Source organism: Coffea eugenioides, unplaced genomic scaffold (genome assembly GCF_003713205.1).
Source record: "Coffea eugenioides isolate CCC68of unplaced genomic scaffold, Ceug_1.0 ScVebR1_1609;HRSCAF=2489, whole genome shotgun sequence".
NCBI classification, from domain to species: domain Eukaryota; kingdom Viridiplantae; phylum Streptophyta; class Magnoliopsida; order Gentianales; family Rubiaceae; genus Coffea; species Coffea eugenioides.
In genome coordinates, this window is record NW_020862024.1 from 9965 (window position 1) to 20912 (window position 10948).

The 10948-nt window shown below is 34.3% G+C and overlaps 2 protein-coding genes across 2 annotated transcripts; both read left to right on the top strand.

Annotated features, from left to right (window-relative positions):
• Positions 1 to 5734: 5734 nt before the first annotated feature.
• Positions 5735 to 6355, top strand: LOC113755599 (late embryogenesis abundant protein At1g64065-like). The gene has a single exon (XM_027299568.1). It carries the CDS (start codon positions 5735 to 5737, stop codon positions 6353 to 6355), a length of 621 nt encoding a protein of 206 aa, XP_027155369.1.
• A 2316-nt stretch (positions 6356 to 8671) lies between these two features.
• Positions 8672 to 9322, top strand: LOC113755600 (late embryogenesis abundant protein At1g64065-like). The gene has a single exon (XM_027299569.1). It carries the CDS (start codon positions 8672 to 8674, stop codon positions 9320 to 9322), a length of 651 nt encoding a protein of 216 aa, XP_027155370.1.
• The last annotated feature ends 1626 nt before the right edge of the window (positions 9323 to 10948 follow it).

Genomic DNA, 10948 nt, shown 5'->3' on the forward strand with positions numbered 1-10948 from the left:
CCTCTATTCATTGAATAAATCTATTAGCCCTTATATTTAGTTTATAAATAGTGGAGGCAAAATGAGCGGGATGGGCGGGATTTGCTTGGCTTTGAGATGGAACCGAATCATATGGGATTAGGGCCAACCTTACCCATATGTGTTTTGGGACTAATTTGAGTGGGATCACTTTGGGATGGGTTTAGATTGATCCCGCCCAATACCCAAATCTATTTTCTACATATTTTTTCCCTTTAATTTTTTTTTATTTTTTATATAATTTTAATATTTTTGATTTATTAAATTTCTTTTAGTTTTATTAAATAAACATGCAAGTGCTTTATACTCAGGATTCGCACCAAAAATTGGATTAACAAATAAAGGAAAAGATAGATATACAGCCATATTCCAACATATATCAAGATGGCCAAGGTACTTAGGGTGTTAAAGAATATTTATCCTCATCATTGTCCAAGGATGACAGGTCTAAATTGATTGAAATGCTTGAAATTCTTGTGGATAATGACTAGAAAGACTACTAGATTATATTCGCTGGTATGACTATAAAAATTATTAAAGATAATTTTTGAATCTAAGACTCCGTTTGGATTGGCTATTTTTTCAAAAAATAAGTTTTTCAAATACAATGTTACAATAATATACAATAACTCAAAAAACATCCCATCCATATTAGTATATCAAATATTTCAAAAAAAATTGTATAGTAAAAATTTTTCATATTCACTGCTACAATAAAATATTTCAAAAACACTCGCCAAAAACAGCTAATCCAAACGGAACCCTTACTATTTGAGCCCAATAGGTACCCAAGTATTTCCCAAAATTTCCCATCAATTAATGGGTACAATTGGGATTTGTCCTATTTTAAACCCAATATCAAATTCTAGTACTCATCCCACCCAAAGTCCCCATGAGCATGGGTAACCCATTGGGGTTTGGGACAAATTGTCACCTCTATTTATAAATTTCTCAATCTTCAGTCTTTGTTTAAGGAAACTATGCCGCTAATGTCACAAAATGGTTAACTCAAATTACAAAGTAACCGTTGGATCCATCATTTAAAAAAAAAAAATTTGTTAATGGATGGGTCACTCGAAATACATGCCTTACGGCTAACAAGCTTTAGGTGTACAAAATTTCTACAAAGTAAACGTAGAAAAAGCTCGATATCATCAAATACAGAAATGAAATGCTTAAAACCTTATGATAAAAAAATAAATAAAAAAGGTTCTCATATTAGACATCCATCGGTTACCTGGCATATTAATCCCAAAAAAAAATGGTTGCAAAACCCAGAAAAAATCTGGTAAAAGATAGACAAAAATAAATAAAAATCTGAAGAGATAGGAAAATTCTATGTATGGTCCCTTCAGACAATTATTCCTACAATTTTAGTTGTTAAGAAATGTCAGTGGTTCACATTTTAAAATGATTGAAAATATTACAATCTAAGAGTCTAAAACAATTACTGTTTCACCATCCAATGGTGAATTTAATTTGAGAATATGACCAAAAGGAATCTTAAAATCTGCCGAAAAGATAACCAAATAACATTACCTTTATCAAGTTTAAATAATTAAATATTTTACCCTTCTCATTTCTTTCATGAAATATAGCATTCAAAATAATTATGTACAAAGAAACACGGGTAATGTACAAAGCACTTTTTGCAGTGGAGACGGCCCATTTTAAGTTTATAACGGACAAAGTAGGTAAGGGGTCACTATTTGTTATTGAAGAAAGAAAAGTAGAGTGAAATTGCTTGAGTTTCCTGGCCGTATTGTAGTACAATAATTGAACTTGTTGACTTAAAGAAAGTAGATCGAAATTACTACATGACTACAAGATGCTTAAAGTAAATTTTACTTTGAACGCTTAAACGGTAGATACATTCCACTCAATTTGGTTTTGGATATTTTACTTTCTAAAATATGAAATCCATCCTATGAAAATATCAAAATTAATAAAATAGCAAGCAAGTGATGCTTAAAATTTAGGAATTAAAACTACTTCCTCTGTCCCAAGAATTGAGACATGCACTTTTCATATTCTTCTAGTCTTAACCATTGTTTGAACACGAAAATTACCAAACTAAAAACAAAAGATCATGGAACTTGTGAAATTGTGCATGTGTTATGGTGGATCATAGCAATTATTTATTATTAATTAATGGAATCTTGTCATTATTACTCAAGGGTATAAAAGAAAAGTAGCATTGAAAGTTGTTTGACATTTGCAACAAGACTCTTATTTTGGGATAACAAAAAAAGTGGAAGCATGACATTAATAATGAAAAAAATGGAGTAGATAAATTTCATATTTTAGGGATAGAGTAGTGAGAGAAGGGTGGATTTTATATTAATAGGGGTAAAGTATTCAAAACTAAATTTCAATGACTAAGGTGAGAGTGAGTCTATAACTTAAGAGAGTCCAAAATGGAATTTAGCGAGTTAAAAATTCAAGGGTAAATAGTAATGAATCGGTGAAATTTCTTATTCACCAAGTTGAAAATAGTGCTACAGTTGTTCGATGATAGATCAAGGCTTTCTAGTTAAATATTTGTTCATACTAGGTTTAATAACACTTTGGCACTTTGAACTAAGGGGGTAGTCACATCTACTCCTTTAATCTCCAAAATATAACATTTGACACCTCCCATGACAACTAGTCAAAGTTAAAAATAAAAAAAAAAATAGTGTAATGACATTATTATCCTTTTATTCATGAACTTATCTATAACTAATAATCATTTCCTTTCATTGCTAAAAGATTTACATCTTCTTTATCATATCAATTGTAGAAAAATATCAACTAAAAAGAGTTAAAATAGTTAATATTTAGTTTATACTCTTGAAACTTTTTTCATTAGATCAATGTTCACTTTTGTATATGTTTTATTCAATTTATTAGACCTTAAGTCAAATAAAATGGATAAATAACACAATACTAAAAATAAATACAATTGCCAAAATTTCAAAAACAGGGGTACTACAAATCTCATTATTTTAAGGAGCTTTTTATTATTTTAATTTATTTACACTAATATTATTTCATTTATCAAATTAGTCAAATAAGTCCAATATTAGATTCTTAATCTAAATTTGCTAAAAATATCTAGTATGCCGTATTTTTAAACTTCAAGAAAGAAAACAGAGATTAAATCAATTTTATTTTTAAAAAGAAAAGGCAATAATAGTAAACTGTAAATATATAAACAAAAAATGAAAATAGTATGAGCCCAATCCCCAATGTTCACATAAACGAAAATAATAAAAAATTAAACTTTTAAACAAAAAAGTTAGTATTACCTACTTAAAGTATGATAAATTGAACAATCCATACATAAAAGTGAATAAATTTTTAAGGATATAAAATAAATATAAACTTGTTTTTAGCTTTTATGATTATTTCGGTTGTACAATCACCATAGATTTTGATGACTTTGTTATACTTCCAAAAGTAGTAGTGACTTTTCATGATTATTGAGGGTATTTTGGTAATAACAGAATTGAAATTTTAGTTTACGAATATACTTTTGCTTGAAAAACAATTTCCACAATTTTCTTGAAAATAAAATCTTGGATTGAAGGAAATTATTTGGTCTTAGATTTTTTTTAACCATTTATTTTAGAAACTAAAGAAGAACACTAAGAATCTATAGTTTCCCTTCCTATATTAATTAGGCTAAATTCTTAGAACATCTTTAAAGAATTTCCTACTCTAGTATCTATTTAGTGGTATGCTGCATTGCTTCAATTATATACATTATATTCTTTTGAACTCTGCATCCAATCAGGAAGTTATCACTATGGCTTTCTTCTAGGGTTGCTTCCAACTTAATTTGAACTTATAGTAGGCTTGTATCATTTCAGAATATTTTAAAAAAAATTTTGAAAGAAAATTAGGACTTATATTTGGAAAAAGAAAGAAAAGGAAAGCACGCAAAGGTGCACAAAATGTTCAACCGTACACGTATTCTAAATCCCACAGCAAAATAATTTTTGTATTCCTAACTCTGCAAAATTCTATGCCGAACCCACTAATTAATTTTGGTTAGTCTGGTTTGTAGAGAATTCCTAACTGGTGCAATCAAATCACCACAATTTCTTTTGTTTATGTCCCTTCATTTATTGAGTGTGACTCCACACTCAATATAATTGTGTTAGTAAACATCCTGCTAACTAAACCATAGGTGTCCGTGGTTAATTCGGTCGGAGCTAGATACGTTATTGGCAAGGCTTGAAATGGACAGTGGGGCATTGTTCTCACGAGGCAAATTAGGTGGCAGATGCTTTAGCCAAGGTGGGGGCAAGTCTGAGGATATTGTCATGTATACATCATAGTTGGATTTACCAAGATTGGCGAGGGGGGCCTTGAGTTTAGATAGATCACAGACCCCGTCATGCGCATTAGAGCTGTTCGCAAATAAAGACTTTTGTAATTTAAAAAAAAGGGTTTAGAATTAAAATTCAGAAATTCATATATTTCTTTTCAGTGCTTAAATTTCAGCAAAAAAAAAAAGTGTGTGACTCCACAATTATTTTTTTTGTCTTTTTTGAAAAGAGAGAGAGAGAGAGGGGGGGGGGGTTTAGCAAAAATATGATGATATTAGAAAGCATGTCAACCTAGAGTTTCCTACTCCAACCATTCCCTTCCAAAAGATAGATTATTCATCTATACATCCATAACGGACAAGAGGAATTTATTCTAAAACTTGCTTAGTATTTCTTTAAAAAAAACCACACAATAAAATTTGAGTGTCTAAAACAAATTAGCATACTAACTCTAAAAATTACTATGGTAGGAACGTAAAACTTGAAATCTCAAAAAACAGCATTACGTTGAAAGGAAAAGTGTAAAAAACAAAGAAGCCAATAGTGCTTGATTTTTTTTCTTTTTTTTTTTTGAGCAAAACTGTGCAATTTTATATAGAAGATTAGCAAAATTGACAAAGCCTTAGTAATATTAGATGGAAAAATTTAAGTATTGAAAAAGCACATTTAACAATAAGCAAGTAAAATAGAATATTTATGGCAGTGGTAGTAACAAGTATCTATGCCTGAAAAAAAAAAAGTATGTCTGCCTAAACATTTCTCAGTGTTGAATAATTAGCAGGTATATAGACCTGACTAGATCTTACGGCAGGTGGAGTTTGAATCCCTGATCTTACGGGCAAAGAGGGACTTTTGGATGGACTAAGTTAGTCTTAGTAATTTTTTCCTTTGTCCACTATTATTTGAAATATTATTTGAAATACTATTAGCACCACAATAATCCCACAAGGAACCCCATATACTGTAACGAGTCTGAAAGAGTTGCTGGAAATGTGTGTAAAATCGCACGTTTTAGACTTTTACGTCATCTCGTGGTACACGTCCACCCAAACGGGCACAAGAAAGTCATAGCTTCTCGAAGGTAAAAAATACCAAATCAAAGCTTAAGCTGAATAATGCAATTAATGATCTTATCTTAGTTCCTACAAGTAGAAGACGAAAATGTCTTGGAGAGCTCTAATTGTCAAATTTGAAGCAAAAGTCTCGATCACACAACGCGATATGTTGCAAATTTTCCTAGCTGCTGCATTTTCCAGGAAGGCGTTCCTCTCTACAAATAGGAAAAAAGTGCCATACATAAATACTACTACAATAGTACCTATGTAAGTTTCTTCCATTCCATTAAAGACAAATTGAGATAGTTTGAAGCGACAAAAAAAAATAAAAATCCTTCGAGGAACATGGCTGAAAAATACCAGCAGCAGCAGCAGGTGTACCCACTGGCACCATCTACTATTGTGCCCAGGAGTGATGCTCAAGAATCAGGTACCTATGAATCCATGGAGCTCAGGAAGAAGAAAAGAATGAAAAGGTTAGTATATATCGCTGCGTTTGCTGTATTTCAGACAATAATCATCCTTGTTTTTGCCCTGGTGGTGATGCGCGTAAAATCACCTAAGGTAAGATTGGAGGACATCAATGTCATCACCAACGAGAATGGGAACATCAGGCTCAAGGCACAAGTCAGGATAAAGAATACTAATTTTGGGCGTTACAAATTTGATAGCAGCATAGCTACTTTGACCTCAGGAGGCGTATCGGTGGGAGAATTTGTGATCCCTGATGGGCGGGCCAGATTGAAATCCACCAAGACATACTATGTTATTGTGGATGTTACTAGCCCTTCAAGCTCTCGCAGAGCTGGCTCTAATTCTGGACTGCTGGAACTGAACGCTAAGGCTGAGTTGACTGGAAAAGTCGAATTCCTGATGGTGTTGAAGAAGAAAAAATCTGCAGAAATGGATTGTACCATGTCGGTTAATTTGTCAACAAATTCTGTCCAGGACCTCACATGCCAGTGAGGGCTCTGCTCAAGAGCATTCTTTTTGTAAAAAGCTTGTTTAGCTCGTCTGCTGCCCGTGAAAATGCTTCCTCATCCTTGTTTTTTTCACTCTGTGTTTTTACTATGAAATTCACGTTTTAGGTTAGTTTTTGTCAGTCGCTTGAACTCTTCTTGGTTTTGAACTACTATTATTTACTTCCACCTTCGCATCTTGTGAACTTTTGATATTGAAACAGCTGCAAAAACTTTTGTGACACCATTGAGAATTAGATTCTCTGTGGTGATTCATACATGTATACATGTATATATATATATAAAGCAGTTTGGTAATCATCAGGACATTTCCTTTGCTGTTTAGAGCAGTAAGTTTCAAAGTTACTGCTGTGTCATTGTGACTTGTGAATGGTTGGAGTATAATTTGACATTATAATGATACGTGTGGATTTGGGGGGGGGGGCGCTATAAAATCAGGCATTATTAAATTATGCTTTTTCTACTATTTGATATCATAAGAGCACAGGATACTGCACTAGGTAAAGAAGGTGAATCCACAATAAAAACTTTAAAATTACCACTCAGCCTTAATTATAACAAGGAAGCGATTTATTCATTCATGACAAAATTAACACCAGACCAACTTCTTGTTATGTGCCTTTGTGGCACCAAATAAATGTTTATCAACTACAACGTTCGCTTGGATGGTGTGTTTTTTAGGTGTTTATTTAAACTTTTACAGTTGATTACTTTAATTATTTTAGAAAAATGTTTGCATTTGTCCAAAACACTCTAACTTTCCGAGAAAAAAAAAAATCTCTTTCCCCTTCCCTCACCACTTGCAACCCACCACTGGCAATGATATTTTTGGTTTTTAAAAAAAAAAAAAAAATTTGTGAATGTTTTAGAGTGTTACAATAGTTTTTGAAGAATACCTCAATAAAATTTCAAATTTTACAAATATCTTAAAAAATACATCTACAATAAGTCTCTTAAGTCTCTCTGGTCTAGGTGGCACGACAAGTTCTCATAAGAATTAACAAAAGTCTACTTCGTGAGTCCGATTTAATTTTAGCCCCCAAGCCCAAACTGTACCTCACAATTTGTATAGAGAACAAAAAAGAAATAAAAAATATTATTCCGACATGAAAAAGAGAAAAAGAGCTGAGACAAAAAGGGCATGCAAAAGGCAAAAGCATGCAGCAATAACGGTTAAAGGAAGCTCTCTGTTTTTTGAAGTTTAAAAAATCAGTTGAATTCGAAATGATAATTTATGTGCCGTTTTGCAGCAGCACAGGGGAAGGGAAGGTTGCGATACGAGGCACCAACAGATTCAAGAAGGTTTTAACTTTTTCTTTTGGCTCTTTGGAGTTTGGGAGTCGATTAAATTCTTCAAAGTTCAAACTTTTCCCAAAGTACTGAGGTAATTTTAAACCTTTCAAGTCCGATAGCAAATGGATTCCCCAGCCTTCGCAATCTCGGCACTTTTTTTTTTTCTTGTCATTTCATTTCTGAATAGAAGTTGAAATGCGTTTTGTGGTTTCAACTCACGTATTGAATCGAACTGAAGCCAACTTATAAGCAACTCATTATGAAGATTACAAAAACCAATCAATATTAATTAACTGAGGATTTAACCTATTAAAAGATATTGCAGAGAAAGCAGGCAGTTTTGAATATATGAATTGATCAACTGAGAACACCTTTAAAGGTGTTAAAATGAGAAAATAAAAACACTAATAATTAAAATAATTACTTTCAGTTTGACTTGCTAACTTTTAAGGGGTTGAAGATCATCTTTATTTTTCTTTAAGGGCTTGGATTGCCCTTATCTTGTAACATTCCAATCTGAAGTAAGAATACTATTGATTCTAAATTGACTAAGATTTTTCAATTTTTTTTAGGAGACAAAATAGGAGAATCTAATTTGACCCCCGGCCCCCGGGGGGGGGGGGGCAGCAAAATGCAGGAACGGTACTGGTGGTGGACCTTTTCTTTAAAAAAAACTCTGCTGATGTCTGCGGTAAAAGCGAACGTGAGTTTGATTGCTTTGTTCAATCATTATTGTTTATTCTGATTTAACCAATTTGAAGAAATCAATCAACTCGGCCAATTCAACTTGTAAAATGCTGCCTCGCATATTAATATTATACTCCTATAACAAGATTTTAGACCTGCTATGTATGTATAAATATGTCCATCCAGCTTCCCAGGCTGCAGAGCCGACAGAAGCACAAATTCCATCAAAAGATTCCGCTGTTGATCTAGCTAGCCGCATTCAGCCTTCGGCATCCCTCCAAAACTCCTCTCCTCTCTCAAATCTTCAAGCTATCTCCACAAGATGTCGGAGGAAAGCCATGTAACTCCACTAGCACCACCACAAATTTACCGAAGAAGTGATGAGGAATGGGGGGCTACCACAAAACCAAAAGTCATTCATCACAAGCACAGAAGAAGCAGCAAATGTTTCGTGTACCTCTTACTGTTTCTCGTCCTACTAAGCATAGCTTCTTTAGCCTTCGGATTAGTAGTTCTGCGAATCAACGCCCCTAAGCTTAAGCTGGAGCTGGTGGAGATAAAGAATCTCAAGTACACTGCTCCAGATTTTGCTTCACTGAACATGACTATGGTTGCACAAGTGAAGATTTATAATCAGAACTTCGGTGGATTCACGTTCCACGACGGCAGCACAAGCGTGGTGTATGGGAACACCACTCTCGGGATGACGTATTATAAAAGCGGGCTTGTTAGGGGCAGAAACTCCGAGAGAATGAATGTTAGTGTACAGGTAAAAGCCAATAATGGCTTAGCTGAGAACAAGAATTTTAGCAGTGATATGGGCTCGGGGTTGGTGAAATTGAGCAGCTATGCTAATCTTAGGGGTGAAATTCGTGTGTTGAAGCATTTTACTAGGCGTAGAACTTCATTCATGAACTGTACCATGAGTCTTAACTTGACGAGCCAAGCAGTCCAGGATCTGAGATGCATGTAATCTTCACGGGACGGTTCTCCTTTTTCTTTCTTTTTTTTTTTCATGAACTTTTTTCCCTTTTTTCTTGTACATGCTCTATAACGACTGAGTAGAATATCCAAATAGAGATTCAATCTGTACAATTTTGTAGTATAATGGTGGTGAAAGCTGCTTTGGATTTGACGTGTAATGCAACTTTAATTGCTCTATAATGAAGCGGGATAATGACACAAAAGTTTATCCGGTTCTTTTTGAGTGCATTCTTGATGTACCTGGTTCCATGATAATGGGGTTATCTTGTTCTTCCAAGTCGTTTCTCTTTGTTTTCTGCCCTCTTTAGCTTCCAAGTTGTTCTCTTTACTTTGAAAGTCGGTCAAAATCCAATTACGGCACGAGGCGTCCTGAAAATTCAACTCAAGGACAATTAGACTAAATCAAGACACGAATTCGATAGATTCTTTAACTAAAAATGACCATGTTTGAAGCCTGATTGCTAGCTTTATCGCTCAGAAAAAAAACTTGCCGTAAAGTGTCAATATGGTCTTTGGGATATACAAACCATAAAACTCGATCGGGACTTGTTAAAAGCTAGCTGCTCCTAAATTTTGGGAAAGGTAAGTAACAATTCTTTGTTACAAGAATCTTGCGTCGAGAAATTATGGAAGTACTCGAGTCCGCTAAACTTAGATTTGGTTTGCATAGGCAAAACTTTCTAGGTATTGGCGAGATGTAATAAGCATTCTTGCCAGAACTGTAACTGAACATGTCTATACACAAGTAAAATGACGACACATACTTGAACATCCTCAGAATAAAACGGAATTTCTAGGCCAACGGCAAAGTATAAATTATGGTACCTGGATTGGCGGCTGAGCCCGGATGTCACTATCTAATTTTGGCAAATGCATACTGGGCACGGCACAGATTAGTTGCAGGAGATAGTCTGATATGGTTCAGCCGACAGCACCCGTAAGAGCATTTCAGTTTTGCACAGAGTGCCGTTGGAACCAGATAGTATGAAATATCTGCACATTTTCCAGGTCAATATTATGATTTTTAGCCTGCCAAAAGTGGGGGGGGGTTTTTGTTTTTTTTTTTTTTTAAGCGGTGTAGGTTGTAAGGAATTGTTTTGCCAAATTTTGTTGCAAATCCATTTTCACCCGAAAACCGAAAATGTTAGCCTAGGGCTCGATTTAACATAGTTCATACACACAAGCTTGCTTATATCTGTGCTGTATCATTCAATCTAGTGGCATAATTTTTTATGATTGAGGAACAAGTTATCAACAATGGATGTCTGTTAGCAAGCTCTACCTAGTGTAGCGTTTTACTGAAATCAATCAGGTTTTTCTATACGCTAGCTGGAAAACTTTATTAGACTTGATGCATTTTACGGAAAAGAGGGGGGGGGGGGCCTGAATAGGCTACATTTAACCATTGTCTATTGGTGAGCCCACAAACGCTTAAATTTGCAACGGCTGCCAGACAATCCATCCACATGGATGATGGAACCAGTCGCAGGCATGATGCATCATCTGGAGCTCCCCTTTCCAGCCGCCACTGCTACAAGTTTTTATGTCTAATTACTGGACCAAAGTCCCAGTTTAAAAGAAAATGCCCTGAATATTTGCGAAGAAAGGGATCGTT

Coding starts and splice junctions, on each gene's coding strand:
- LOC113755599 (XM_027299568.1), top strand. CDS start 5,735: ATGGCTGAAAAATACCAGCAGCAGCAGCAGGTGTACCCACTGGCACCA.
- LOC113755600 (XM_027299569.1), top strand. CDS start 8,672: ATGTCGGAGGAAAGCCATGTAACTCCACTAGCACCACCACAAATTTAC.